Source organism: Rousettus aegyptiacus, unplaced genomic scaffold (genome assembly GCF_014176215.1).
Source record: "Rousettus aegyptiacus isolate mRouAeg1 unplaced genomic scaffold, mRouAeg1.p scaffold_m13_p_3, whole genome shotgun sequence".
NCBI lineage: Eukaryota > Metazoa > Chordata > Mammalia > Chiroptera > Pteropodidae > Rousettus > Rousettus aegyptiacus.
In genome coordinates, this window is record NW_023416306.1 from 44,511,585 (window position 1) to 44,526,315 (window position 14,731).

Consider the following 14,731-nt stretch of genomic DNA (forward strand, 5'->3'; position numbering starts at 1 on the left):
ACAGAATTCAAAAACATATAAAAGAAATTATATATTTATTTATACATCACAACCAAGCAGTTTATTTCATGCATGCAAGGTTGATCTGATATTCAAAAATCAGTCATTGTAATCCATCAATAATAACAGGCTAAAGATGTACATGATCATATCAATAGATGCAGAAAAAGTATGTGATAAAATTTAACACTCATTCATAATATTCTCAGAAACACAGGAAAGAGTGGAACTTCCTAAACTTGATAAAGAACATCCATAAAAAAATAACCTACAGTTAATATATAGTTAATGGTGAAAAACTGAATGTTTTCCTCCTAAGATGAGAAACAAGGCAAGGATGTATACTCTTACCATTCTTCAACACTGTGCTGTAAAAGTTCTAGCCAGTGCAATAAGGGATGAAAAGAAATAAAAGGCACACAGATAAGAAAGGAAGAAATAAAGCTGTCCCCATTTGTAGATGACACGACTGACTATGTAGAAAATACCAAGGAATAGATTAAAGGGCAGGGAAAGGAGGTGGGAGGAGGTGGGATGGGGGGAGAGAGGAAGTAGGAGGGGAGGGGAGGGAATGGTAGAGGAGAGGAGGATGGAGAAGGGAGGAAAGAGAATCAAGGAGGGGAGGAAGAGAGGGGGAGGAAACAAAATAAAAAATTTAGGTGGAATTTAACAAAACACCCTGAGGACCTGTATGCTGAAAATGATATAACATTGATGAAAGAAATCAAAGATCTAAATAATCGGAGACACACCGTGTTCATAGATTGGAAGACTCAACACAGTAAAGATTTCAATTCTGCCCAAATACACACATTTAATGCAATTCCTATTAAAAATCACAGCAACATTTTTCTGTAGATATAGAAAAGATCTGGAGTCATCGGGAATGGTGAAAGAAGGAACTCTGAAAAATCACTCCTTCATAAAAGCAATGAAAATATTGACAAAAATTGTCAAAATTAACTTTTTCAGAACTCTAGAATTTAAACAAAGGCTTGCAACAATCTGGAAAGTGTTTATTCAAGAAAAATGCCTGAATTCCCTATTCCTATTCCCATTCCCTTCCCCTTCTCCCCAGTTCCAATGCAGCCTTGAAAACCAACAGCCCACAATCACAGTGAAGTCAGCAGCCTTGCAGCCACTGGAGAGATTAGAACAGGTTAGAGCTCTTTCAAATTCTCATTCTCAAAGAACTGTCATTATCTGATCTTCCTGGCAATTGTCTGGAAAATCTTACATACAAGGTTTGTCTTTATTTAACTTGGCTCCACAGCTTGCACACTGCAATCCTTTGCTTGAAAGCATCTTTCAAAAATAATCAGTGGCAACTGTTTAACACCACGGTTGCCTGTCACATGAAAAGAGTTGTGGCAAATAGGCTAACCATAAAACTTAAAAGGAAAAGCCAGAGAATGGCATGTCCATATGAGGCTTTGGAAGCTCCTGGGAATTTAGGCCACATGTATGAATAGAACTGTGTCCATGCCCAGAGCTATGCGCATGCTCCAGAAAGATCAGAGGAGGTCCTCAGCTCTCACAAAGGTGATACAAAGAAGTATCATCTCAAGGCTCTGTGCAAATGGCAAGTGAAGACTGAAAGAGTTGTAAACTTGTACTGAAAATCAATCAAAGCTTGCAACAATTTAAGAGGCACAAACTCAAGAAAAACAACTAAATCTTAGTGGTAAGTGAAAAAACTGCCCAGGTGAACTATTGAAGGTATGACCCAACATGCATTCAGAGACCCTCCCTCAACAAAGCCTAGGAGACAAACTGGTTCCCGTCATTTAAGGAAATATCTGTCCGATCGGCTGACTCCTAAGCTAACTGAGCAGACTCTTTAGTAGTCACATGACAACAAAGACTTCACATAATTAGTTAGAAAAGAAACTGAAGTATAACATCATCATCATCAACAAACAACAAGCCTAGGGGAGGGGACGACTAGTTTCAAAGTTATCATGTCATACTAAACTGTCCAGTTCCAAAAAAAAATTACAACACGTTCAATGAAACAAGAAAAAAGCAGTCAATAGAAAATGTCCTTAAGGTAGCCCAAAAATTGACTTACAAAATAAAAGCCTTAAAATTGCTATTAAAAAAAGTAAAAGTTCAATGAATGAAAGGAAACCATGTCTAAAGATCTAAAGGAAAGTAAGAGAACAATGTCTTATTAAATAGAGAATATCAATAGAGATCAAACTTATAAAACAGAGTCAACTAGAAATTCTGGAGAAAATGCAATCACTGAAATAAAAGATTCACCAGTGGGGCTCAACAGATTTGAATAGGCAAAACAAAGCATAAGTGAACTTGAAAATAGGTCAACTGAGACTATCTAGTCTGATGAACAGAAAAGAAAATAAAATGAATAGAATATAGGACACTGTCAAGTATATTAAAATCTGCATAAGAGAAGTCTCAGGAGATAGAAGAAAAAGAGGCAGAAAGAATACTTGAAAAAATAACGACCAAAAAATTTCCCAACCGTGATGAAAAACATTTTTCTGCACATTCAAACGGAAGCTCAATTAATTGCAAGTAAAATAAACTCAAGAAGATTAACATCTAGAAATAGCATAGTTAACTACTGAAAAATAAGAGAATTTTGAAGGCAAGAAAAAGTAATTCATGTATAAGAGATCCTCAATAAGAGTAACAGCTAATGCCTCATCAGAAACTATGGAGGCCAAAAGTTGGTGAGATATCATATTCAAAGTGCTGAAAGAACTGTTTAATCAGCAAAACCGTCATTCAAAAACAAAGAATTTACAACATTCACAGATAAACAAAAATTGAGAGAATTTATCATTAGCACATCTACTCTACAGGAAACACTAAAAGTTAGTCTTTCAGGCTGAAATGAAAGGTCATTAGAAGTAACTTGAATCTATACAAAGAAATAAAGAGCACCAGTAAAGGTAACTACATAGGTAAATACAAAAGGTAATATAAATGTATTTACTATTTGTAACTTTTGCTCCTATTTAATATTAAAGACAATTATGATATAATTTTTAAAAATTATCAACTAATCATTTGGTCTTTGTCCCTGATTCCCGGTTGAGAGTTCTGATGATACCTGATTTTATGCTAATAAGATGATTCTTGGTAGGGTGCCTATATATACCCTCAGGATGGAGACTGGTTGCCACAAAAACTAACCACATAATTAGAGTGCTGGAACTTTCAGCCCCATCCGGACCTCAAAAAGGGAAGACGGGTGAGAGACCAATGGCCAATAACTTAATCGATCATGCCCAGGTAATGAAACTTTGAAACTTGAACAATGAGGTTATAGAGCTTCTAGGTTGGTGAACATGTTCACATGCAGGGAATGTGGCACACACAGAGAGGAAACAGAAGCTCTGTACATACCTTATCCTATGTACCTCTTCCATTTGGATGTTTCTGAGTTGTATCCTCATAATAAACTAGTATTTGTTAAGTATAATGTTTTCCTGAGTTCTTCTGTGGGTCCTTCTAGCAAACACTAAACCTGAAGGGTGTGTGTGTATATGGAAACTGTATAAAAAAATAATTATAAAACTCTATTGATACTTATAATATTAAAAATATAATTTATATGAAAATAACAGTACAAAGGAGGGAGTAGGAAATGAAGCTATACAGGAGCCAAGTTTTGTACACTACTGATATTAAGTTGGTATTAATATGAACTAGATATTATAAATTAAGATATTATTAATTCTAAAGGCAGCCACTAAGAAAATAGCTCAAAAAACACATAGTAAAAGAACCCAGGGATTTAATATAGTACGATGGAAAATATTTAACATAAAAGGTGGTAATAATTGGAGACAAGAGGGGCAAACAGTCATTAAGACATATTGAAAACAAATTAGCTAAATGGTACATGTAAAAAGTCCACCTTGCCAGTAATTAAATCAAATGTAAATGGATTAAACGCAGAATATATAAAAATCCGTTATCCAACCATATACTATTTATAAGAAAAACATTTTGGATTGAAAGACACAAACAGGTTTAAAGTAAAAGGATGGAATATTACACAGTCAAATAGAACTTTTTATTTTCCCTTTCCTAGAATCTTCATTTTAGTAAAAGGTATCAATATCCATCAGCTGTGAAGTCAAAAAGTTAGATCTTTGAATCTACCACAATTCAATCCTTACACCTATTCTCTGAGCAAATACTGTCAGCTGAATTTTTCTGAAACAACCATTATCACTTGCCTAGATGACCTCAAGAACCTCCTAAGTAAACTTTCTGCTTTTATTTTTGTCCCATATAGTCCATTCTCCATTAGGCAATCCAGGGTGTTTTAAAAATAAATAAATAAACATAAACATATATACATACTGTTTCTCTCTGGCTCTAAAACTTCTAAAGCCTTCTCACAGTTTTTCACTCCATACAGAATCAAATTCAATTTCTTTTCTTCTTTCTTCAAGGGTCTATCTATTATGGTCTTTGCCTACCTATATTTCTGCTTCTTCTCAGGAACAATATTGGACCAAAGAGGACATTGAGGCAAGACTTTCAAAGTGTTTAGAAAAAAATCTATAATTTAGAATTCAATATCCAGCCATATTAATATTCTAGAGTGCCAAAAAGATATTTTCTGACATGCAGGGACTCAGAATGTTCATGACCCAAAGAGCCTTTCTAAGACACCTACCCAAGATGTTCAGCAAACCCCCCCGCCCCAAATCCCTACCTCCTCAAAAGGAAGTGTGATATAAAAAGTAAAATGATCTAATAAACCAATAAAACATATTATTAGGTCTGAATAAATACAGACAGTAAAAAATAACCTTTTAAATAACTGACAAGTAAAATTTCTGATGATATTGACAGAGGATAAGGAAATAAAAGCTTGCTTACATTTGTCTTAAGTGGAAGAAAAAAATACTAATTTTTTTTGTAGAAAAATGTGTTATTTAAACTGTAAGAGTAATCAGTAGAATAGGTTTAGAATATATAACTTTAGTGAAAAAATGGAGTAAGAAAACTGTGATCAACAGCAATAGAAAAAAAGAGGAGTTGGAAGAATCAAACAAAAAGCAAAGTAAGTAGAAAACAACTGTTTTCTAGCAGTTAAAACTCTTTTTCAAGCAGTTAAAACTCCTTTAACTGCTTGAAAAGTTATCCACACCAAATATAAAAAAAATTTCAAAACAAAAGCTAGTAATATTATGTACAGTAGATAAATCAAAATATGACAAAGAACAAAATAAAGCTTTAAAATCTAGGAAGCATAAACTAATATAATTTCAAAAAAAAAAAACAAATCTATACTCAGAGAGATACTGAACTTTAAAAATGAATAAATCAGGTAAACAATAAAGTGGAATATTTCTGTAATATAATTATAGTAAGCCTGTTCTAACATGTATCTCCATACCTAAAGACAGAGTAGATTCTTTTCAAATAGATGTACAAAACCAAATATAAAATGAAAACCAAATATAAAATGAAACCAAATATAAAATGAAAGTCCAAAAGAGGTCTCAAAAACCAAATATAAAATGAAAGTCCAAAAGAGGTCTCAAAAACAAAGTCATAAAGACCATATTTATTAACCATAAAGCAATATAACCAGAGCTCCACATAGAAAGGCTTAAAAATCCCGAATCCATAAAAGTTAAATGAGAACTCCTTTATAACTTTAAATAAATGAAAACGATGAAATGAAAATTATAAAATCTTAACCTGAAAAATAAAAGCACGTGTCGATACATGTGAGATGTAGCCAAGAGATAACCAGAAAAAAAGTTATACCCTCAAATGTATTTATTAAAAATTAAGATAAGCTCTACACAGCCAAGAAAACCATCAACAAAACGAAAAGGCAATCTGCCAAATGGGAAACAATATCTGCAAATCATATATTTAATAAGAGGTTACTATCCAAAATATATAATGAATTCACATAACCCAATACCCCCAAAATTAAAAATCTGATTAAAAATGAGTAGGAGATCTGAATGGACATTGTTCCAAAGAAGACACAGAGATGACCAACAGGTACATGAAAAGATGCTGAATATCATTAATTATCAGAGAAATGCCCACAATGATATATCACCTCACACTTGTTAGAATGGCTATTATCTAAAGGACAAGAAACAACAAGTATTAGCAAGGATATGGAGAAAAGGGAAACCTTGTGCACTGCTGGTGGACATGTAAATTAGTACAACTACTATGGAAAACAATTTGGAAGTTCCTAAAAAAATTAAAAATATGACCTAGGAATTTCACTTCTGGGCATTTTTCAAAAGAAAAACCAAAACACTTAACTTGAAAAAATATATCTACCCCCATCTTTATTGCAACATTGTTTACAACAGCCAAGATATGGAAACAACCTAAGTGTCTATTGATAGGTGAATGGATAAAGAAACTGAGATATGTATTTATATATGGAATATTTTCAGCTATAAGAAAGAATGACATCTTGCCATTTATGACAATATGGATGAACCCTGAGGGCATTATGCCATGTGAAATAAGCAGAAAACAGATTAATGGTTGCCATAGGTGGGAGGTTGGAGGGTGGGTGAAATGAGTTGAAAGGTACAAATATCCAGTTAAAAATTTTTGTAAATATGAATGGTGATGGATGTTAACTAGAATTACTATGGTGGACATTTTGCAACAAATACAAATAACAAATCATGAAACTAATATAATGCTGTATCTCAATTATAACTTTTTTAAAAAAGGGAAAAAGCTAAAAATTCAAGAACTTATAAAAGTAGCAAACTCTGGCAAATATAATGGGAGAAGAAAGAAAATACTGGTCCAAGGAGTATAAAACTACTTGAAAAGTCAACATGATTCCGAAAAACCAGTTAAAGATAAAAAAAAAAAAAAGAAATCTTAGACCCATCTCAAATGGCACAAAAAATCCTAAATATAAGAATTTCTAGCTGAATCTAGCAATGTATTAAAATACCAATTAAGATTTATGACAGAAATGCAAAAATCATTCAACATCAGACAGCCTATCAACATGATACTCCTATAAGGGATTTAAAAGATGAATTTTATGCCATTTTTCTCCTAAACTCTAATTCTAACAGAAATGGAATAAAAGGGGTTCAATTCCACAAGGACGGAGAGAGGAATAAGGGAGGAGACACCAGCAACTAGAGATTTCAATAAATATTCAAAAGATAAAAGGTAGTAAAGGGAGGACTAATTTAGCAGGCTATTATAGGGAACACAGGGGAAAAGGTGAGTTAAAGAGAAAAAAATGAAAAGAGCTGAGTCTTCCAAAAAAAAAAAAGGAAGAAAAATCCCAAAGACTCTTAGAACTAGAAAATGTCAAGTATAAAAGACATCACATAGAAGAGAATTACCGCTGCTCTACATCCTACTCAATGTCCCCGCACGACCACCCCTCCACCAGCCCCCGTCATATACACACCTTGAGCACATAACATGGGCAGCCAAGATTCTGCCATGGAAATTTGAGATTTATTCTCTAGAGAAACTAATGGAAGAGGCCTGGAACTTAAAGATAAAGGTGTAGAAAAAGGTGTATGGCTGAAAACTGGGAGATAAACCTAATGCTTCACCAGGAATGCTTCAAATTATATGCAGCTACCCCTAAGACAGATAACTCACTATTTAGTTTCTGAATGGTCCTGGAAAATAGAAACCCATATACATTTGAGAATCTGTTAGCTAAAGAGCCCACTTTCTTGCCCAATCATTCTCAAATAATTTTCCATCAAGCCCTATCCACGAAAAAAAAATTTGTAATCAGCTTTTTAATGCCCTATTCTCAACATAAACAACAGAATAAATTCCTTGTAATTTAATTTCTGCTATTAAGATAACTAAATCCAATTTTACCATTACCTTATTAAAAAACTATATCGCCACCCAGCTACAAAGATCATAAGGCATATCTATGGGTAGTTTTAAACAAGTTTTCCTAATTATCCTCTGCAACTGCTATATTTCCAAATATTACAGATTAAGTTAATAGACAATGAGGAGGATCTTAAGACAATTCCCAAACAAGAGGCTGTCCCATAATCCAGACCTGAACACAAAAACTAGAGCAAATTAGCAAAATAAAAATTTCAGTACAAAATCTTACATGTTTATCTTTCCTTTCTATAACATCTTGCTTTTGTTTGCATTTTTGAGATGTCTCCTTAATATCTGTTGCCTGTAAGATTGAAACAGAAGCGGGGGTGGGGGGGGGGAATTAGTTAAAACCTCAAGCAAGCCAATTATGTGTCCTCACCCATCCAAATATTAAGTTGTGATATAAGTTAACCCATAAAGCTTTTCCATAATTTCTTTCAAATCAAATACATAATTATCACCAAAAATACCAAGTTATTTGCAAATCTATAAAAGGTTATTCCTACTGATACTAAAAATAACTGCAGCAATATGCATGTATTTTTCTCTTCACATTTATTTTTTCGTGTTCTTCCATCTGGTCCTAAAAACAATCCTACAGGATAGCAAGGTCCATAACTTAAACCACTCTCAAAATAATCTATGACTCCAAAATCTCCCTAAAGGTTGAAGGCCATGATAAATAAAATTAAAATTTTAGTTATATTTTCAAAGTACAGGTAATATTGCATACATGCCATTATACTAGTTATTCTAAGAAATATCAAGTTTCCTCTATCGCCCTCCTCCATAAAAGCATATAAATTACAAAGCCAATATGATAAATTCACAAAAGGAGTTCAATGTTTCTAGGAATACTACTCTGAATCCTCCTGTAATTAAAATAATCGCATTTAATTTTTCTCTTTTAATATCCTGAAATTTCTATAAAGTAGCAACCTTCCAAGAGTGATAATTAGGATCTTGAACTGTGGTAGTAGAATTTCTAGTTAAGGAATCAAAGTTACAAGCAATCGACAAAGTATTTTAAAAGACTTGCAAAATATTTTTGTATTTGCTAAAATAAAATACAGGAAATCCAAAATTGACTAGAGAAGTACCTTCACTTTGATTTGAGATTCTAAATTGTGACGCTGCATTTCAATTTCTTCGATTCGACGGGTCATAGGAATCTGCCCTTCTTTAAGTTTTCTCACTTCATCCTTCACTTGGTCACGAGCTAGTTTTACTTCTTCATATTCCTGACGAACATTTTCATATTCCTTGCAATTAATTAAAAAATAAAAATTAGATCACTACTAGCTTAAACTAAGACATATACTAAAATAAGGTTCAGGCAGAAATTAAATCTATGAAAAGACTGTTTTGATATTCATTTGGCAGGTCAACTAATACAGACCTCTGAAACAACTTCAGAAATAGTGACTACCAACATAATGGCTTACTAAGTCTTGATATTCACTGAGAATTTATCTCCCTCACTAGGCAAGACTCTCCGATTTCCATCCTTTCCTGTTTCTGAAAATTGGCTACTAAAATGAGGTTCTCTTGTCTCTCAACAAAGAATAGACACAGGAACATAAAGATACAAAAGTAATTCAGTTATGAAAAGTAAAAATGAAAAAAGAAGATGAAAGAAAAATGGATCAAAAAGGGAAAACAAAAGGAAACATGCAGGTGAAAATGATGTTTGTCATGTCATAGGAATAAATATTTGCTAAAAAAATAAGTGGAGCACTAAGAGAGTATGCAGTAAGAGTAAATGGGATGAAGAAAAAAACCACGAATATTAGAGTAAATTAAAAAAAAAACCTGATAATCTCATAAAAAGGGAAACCAAAAACCATACAAGTTTATTTTTCCATTCTAGTAATAATTATTCCTATCTTAACCTTGGAACAAACATTATAAAACTTTCTTACTCTGTTTCACTCACTGAAAATGAATGCATTGAAGGAATTTAATCCTTAGCCCAAACTGTGGTCTTAAATAATAAAATATATATCATACAGTGATTAGAAAACTGTAGGCTCAATAAAATTATAAAGCATACAAGATCATAGTTAATATTCAACTACATCTGTTGCTGAATTTAATATTGTTAGTTCTCAGTGGCCTGAGGACACTAAAAGATTTAATATTTACATGTATAATCATTTTTAAATCATTAACATTTTAGAAAATGAAAACTATGTTAGGACTCAAATCTGGAAGAATTAAGAGCATAGACTTAATCAAATGATATTTAATATACAATAATAACACAGCACACAACTATATAACACAGATAAATTTTATTATATATGATATATAAAGCAAAAATTAACAAAAGTACCTAATTTGAATACAGAGTAATTAGTGCCTTCATTAAAACTTTTCTGCTACTTATAGAATCACTATTTTTGCCTATAACAATTAAAACTTACCACCCATGGCCTTTTTGCTTCGAGCATCTCAATCAAATCTAAATGTCGCTTACGTTCATAGAACCTCTCCACATCTTGTTTATACCTTTCATTCCTCTGAATCATTTTCTCTAGATACTCAGTTTTCTCTTTGCATGAGGTCTAAAATAAGTATGTGTTTAAACAATTAGTTTAACTGAAAAAAGAAAACAGGTCAAATCTTTTAATAAAAAATGTACAATGTATGAAATTTCACAATAAACAATTCATGAAAGTTCTTAAGAACTGTGTAAAATGAACATGCATACCTAAGTTCTAGTTTAATCTCTATAATTTATTAGTAATGTGATTGTGAGAAAGCCTTGCCACATCTCTGAGCTAGGACTCTTCCTGCCTTAAAAGAAGACAGCAATCTGCCCCATTCACCTCAAGGGTAGATTTTACTTGCTGTAGGCAAAAGCTCAATAAAAGCTGTAATGTGATATATGAATAACATAAAATTATTATTAATATGTTATGAACACCATGACTTAAGGACTTAGAAATGAGATGAAGGAGAACTAAAATTTAGTCTTTATATTGCAAGTTAACAAAAGCAAAGATGTACTTAGAACTAAGAAGGAACATGTTTCTTTCAGAGGACTGCAGTGAGTGTTTCAGATGAGAGTATTAGATTGCCTGAAGTGGGGAAAAGTGAAGGGACTGATGGAGTATCTGAAGTAGGATAAAATAATTACAACTCCTTTGGTCATTTACTCTGCATAAGTATAATAATAATAATATTAAATTACAGCAAAACATATTATCAATTATAGACATTACAGTTTAAGAGAGCATTTGTTTACAAAGTTCCTTATTACAAAAATTTACCAAATTATTTTAGTTGACGGAACATAGAAAATAATTTCTTAAACACCTTTCAGTGACATTTTAAAGATATTTTAATTTTTATTTTTATTAAATAAAATTTCAACACTGCTACTTACGGTTTTCTTACAAAGTCGACCCTGACACAACTGAACAAAGATGAGAACTGGTTCAACATAGACATTCTATTAAAAGCTATATGATATTTGCTGTATTACCCAAGGCCTTACACAGTGCCTGGCACATAGTAGGTATTTAATAAATACTGAATAAATAAAAATAATAATACCAAAGCATTCAGAGAGAAAAAAATAATCCTTAATACCATTATTAGTTCCTTATAAATTCAATTAACATGTATTTGATTTAATGATAGTCAAATTTTTCAAGCTTTACATTATCAAATCCATTCTCACTTTTTGTCACTTAATTTAATGTTAGCAATACAATCCTTGGTGGAAAAAACTTCAAATATATGAATTCACTCAATGAATTAGAATTCCCTCTCACATTTTGAGACACCAAAATCAATGAGAAACAAAAAAATAAGTTGTCCACTTATAAGTACCTCTAGTTGTTTTTCTTTCTCCCTGAAGTTTTTGAGTTCACAGTGGTATCTGTGCATTTCTGGAGGACCAATTGACTTCTCAGTAGCTTCAAGAAGTTCAATTTTACTGAGTTTAGCAAATTCCCCAACTTTATCCTAGAGTACAAAACTTAAATATCAGCAACTATTATAATTTATTAGTGTCTTCAAAACATATTTCAGTGATCACACTTGTCAAGATGAAAGTCATTTAAAAGAAAAAACTTTATTTTGAGATGTGATCTTAATATAAACCCAATTTCATATATTATCCTTTATAATAAAAAAATAAACCTAAAAGCAACAAATGAACGGGACACACACGGACATTGACAATGGACTAGTGGTTACCAGAGGGAAGAAAGGCGGGGGAAATTTAAATCATTTCTTCCACTTAAAATAAATGAATGAATGAATGAAAAAAAAACTTAAGGTATGAACAGTTATCTTTTTGAGAACCTTTAAAATATTTCAATATTCCCAAGTTGAAATATTTACATACGTACAATACATTTTTATATATACATATAATATTTATATATATATAACATTTACATGTATATAACATTTATACATATAATAAATAATTTGACTTAGTCTCCTAAATCAAAATGATCATTATCTACCACATACCAATGAGAATGCTATAAGTTAAAAAGAGGCAATTTTAAACACCTACTGCTGAAAACTATCTGACACCAGCTAACAAATACTTTTAAATTTTAAGTTTTATTTATTTAAACATATGTAATCAAATCATCATTTCTGAAGAAAAAAATTATAATTCAATTATGAGGCAGCATTCAAAGACAAATTTAAAGGTACTTAACTTTAACATTTAACATGTATCATCAGGAGGTTTTATTTTTATTAGACAAACTTAAAATATGAAAAAGTTTTAGAAGGCACACCTAAAGATTTGAGTCTTAATATATCAAATATTTTATACAAAAACACTGATTAAGAAGTTGTTTATTCAAACAAAAAAACTCTAGACACAGACAATAGTATGGTGGTTACAAGAGGGGGAGGGGGTGAGAGAAGGTTAAAGAAGGTAAAGAGGGTCCAATACATGGTAACAGGAGACTGAACTTTGGGTGGTGAGCACACATTGGAATATAAAGGTGATGTATAATAGAATTGGACACTTGAAACTTATATAAATCTTACTAACCAAGATCACCCCAATAGATTTAATTTAAGAAGTTGTTTATTAATAAAACTTTAAGAGCCTGCAACAAATGGAAGCACATAGGAATTCAAGCTACTCTCTAGACTTAAAAATTATACAACTTTATTTCATGTACAATACTCTATAGGCCATTTTATTAATTCAAAATTTCCAAATTACTACAAATTAATAAGATTATAACAATAAGAAATAAGATGTTACCTTTTATAAAGAATTTTGAGTATTAGACTGCTATGCTCAGTTTTAACAGTAACCATTATAAAATTCCTCATAAAATATTTACATTCTTTATAAAGCATAAAAATGAAACATTATATACAAAATCTTCCCATCTTTATATTTAATTGTCTCATACCTGAGGTAGAAACTGGCAAAGATTGCTCACTTGAATATTTAAGGCGGCAACCTGCTCTTCTACTACTTTCTGGGTTGTCGATTTTTTGTTGATGAACCAAAAGGACTGATTTTTTGCCACATCAATCTCACGGGTAATTATAAGATTTCCAGAAGTCCTGAACCTAGTTAAAAAATAATTTTAAAATCTTAATATTCAAAATGTATTCTAAAAAATTATTTTAGAAATAAAATTCATAAAATTCTCTTGCACCAAAGGTTGCCAGATAGGATTATTATGTTTTTTTTCCTTTTGATATTATGACCCCTCCTTCAAAGAGGCAAACCTTGACATTTTATTATTAATAATACATGACTGCCCACATGTAAGCTATTACTCTTTCAACAATCAAAATTATTTAATCTGTTAAAATAAAATTAAAACAAATGCCAATACCAATTCCCAAACACTGCCAGAGGATTTGTATATCTGGAGTTATTTATCCTATAATCATTATATTCTCCAATCTCATGTATTGACTGCAACTCGAAATGGGTTGGTACATAAAAGCACATAACAGTTAAACCTTGAAATTCACTGTACTTGGAAAAAATATGAATGAAATCGACTCTTGCATATACATTTCCAGACATCAAAACTAGCCTGCCCAGACAGGTAGCCTATGGCTTCTTCTTACCATGTAATCCACTCTGAATTCAGAGGGGACATCAAATAGCTATACAGGAACACGAATCAACAAAGTATCTGAATGAAGGGTATTTACTTATTTCTTGCTTTTAGAAGCACTACTGCTCCACACCTCTTATCTATTCATCCATCTTCTTCACTTGGAATCAGCAGCATGTGGTAGAAAGATAAATTATTGGTATCCAATGGCTAAAGGACAATGATAATTTATAAATGTATATACAGATTATATACTGTAATTAAATGCTAAGATTTTAGAACTTAAAAAAGTTTTAAACTTTCATTTCCAGCAGAATGATTAATGAAGTACCCTTTTTGATTTTCTTACTATAAATCAAAATTAATAGATAAAATACTAAAATATCTTCATAAATCCATTGTTAGTTAGCATGAAAACAAGGAATTCTGTCTAAATTCCCAGAGTGGATGGGAAGCTAGGAGTGGAAATAATGAAATAGGCTTTTACCCTGAAGGCCAACCAGGTAATTGTGCACATTCATTTTCATTATCTCCTGGGAGAAGGGCGTTGCAGACACAGGCCGAGCTACCAAGGTGGAGTGTCTAAATAGAAACCAACCCCAAAAGGTTATACCCTCACGTAAGGGAGGACTAGAAATATTCCTCTACCTCCTCCTCCTCCTCCTCCTCCTCCTCCTCCTCCTCCTCCTCCTCCTCCTCCTCCTCCTCCTCCTCCTCCCCCCCCTCCTCCTCTTCCTCTGCCACCTCTAATATCGCCACAACTGTCACAACCACTGACAGCAAGGTAA

General features: G+C 32.1%; 1 protein-coding gene across 4 annotated transcripts in view; it reads right to left on the reverse strand.

The window, feature by feature from the left end:
* SMC5 (structural maintenance of chromosomes 5) overlaps window positions 1-14,731 on the reverse strand; it is an 82,378-nt gene that overhangs the window by 39,449 nt on the left and 28,198 nt on the right. For 3 of the 4 annotated variants that reach the window (XM_016135520.2, XM_016135519.2, XM_016135522.2), the window contains exons 4-8: window positions 13,278-13,440; window positions 11,713-11,847; window positions 10,299-10,439; window positions 8,973-9,134; window positions 8,102-8,173 (exon numbers count right to left, since the gene is read on the reverse strand). In XM_016135520.2, coding sequence (XP_015991006.2) covers window positions 8,102-8,173; window positions 8,973-9,134; window positions 10,299-10,439; window positions 11,713-11,847; window positions 13,278-13,440 — 673 coding nt within the window. Of the gene's footprint in view, window positions 1-8,101; window positions 8,174-8,972; window positions 9,135-10,298; window positions 10,440-11,712; window positions 11,848-13,277; window positions 13,441-14,430; window positions 14,526-14,731 lie in introns of all 4 variants that reach the window. The other variant, XM_036218098.1, reaches the window with a different exon arrangement.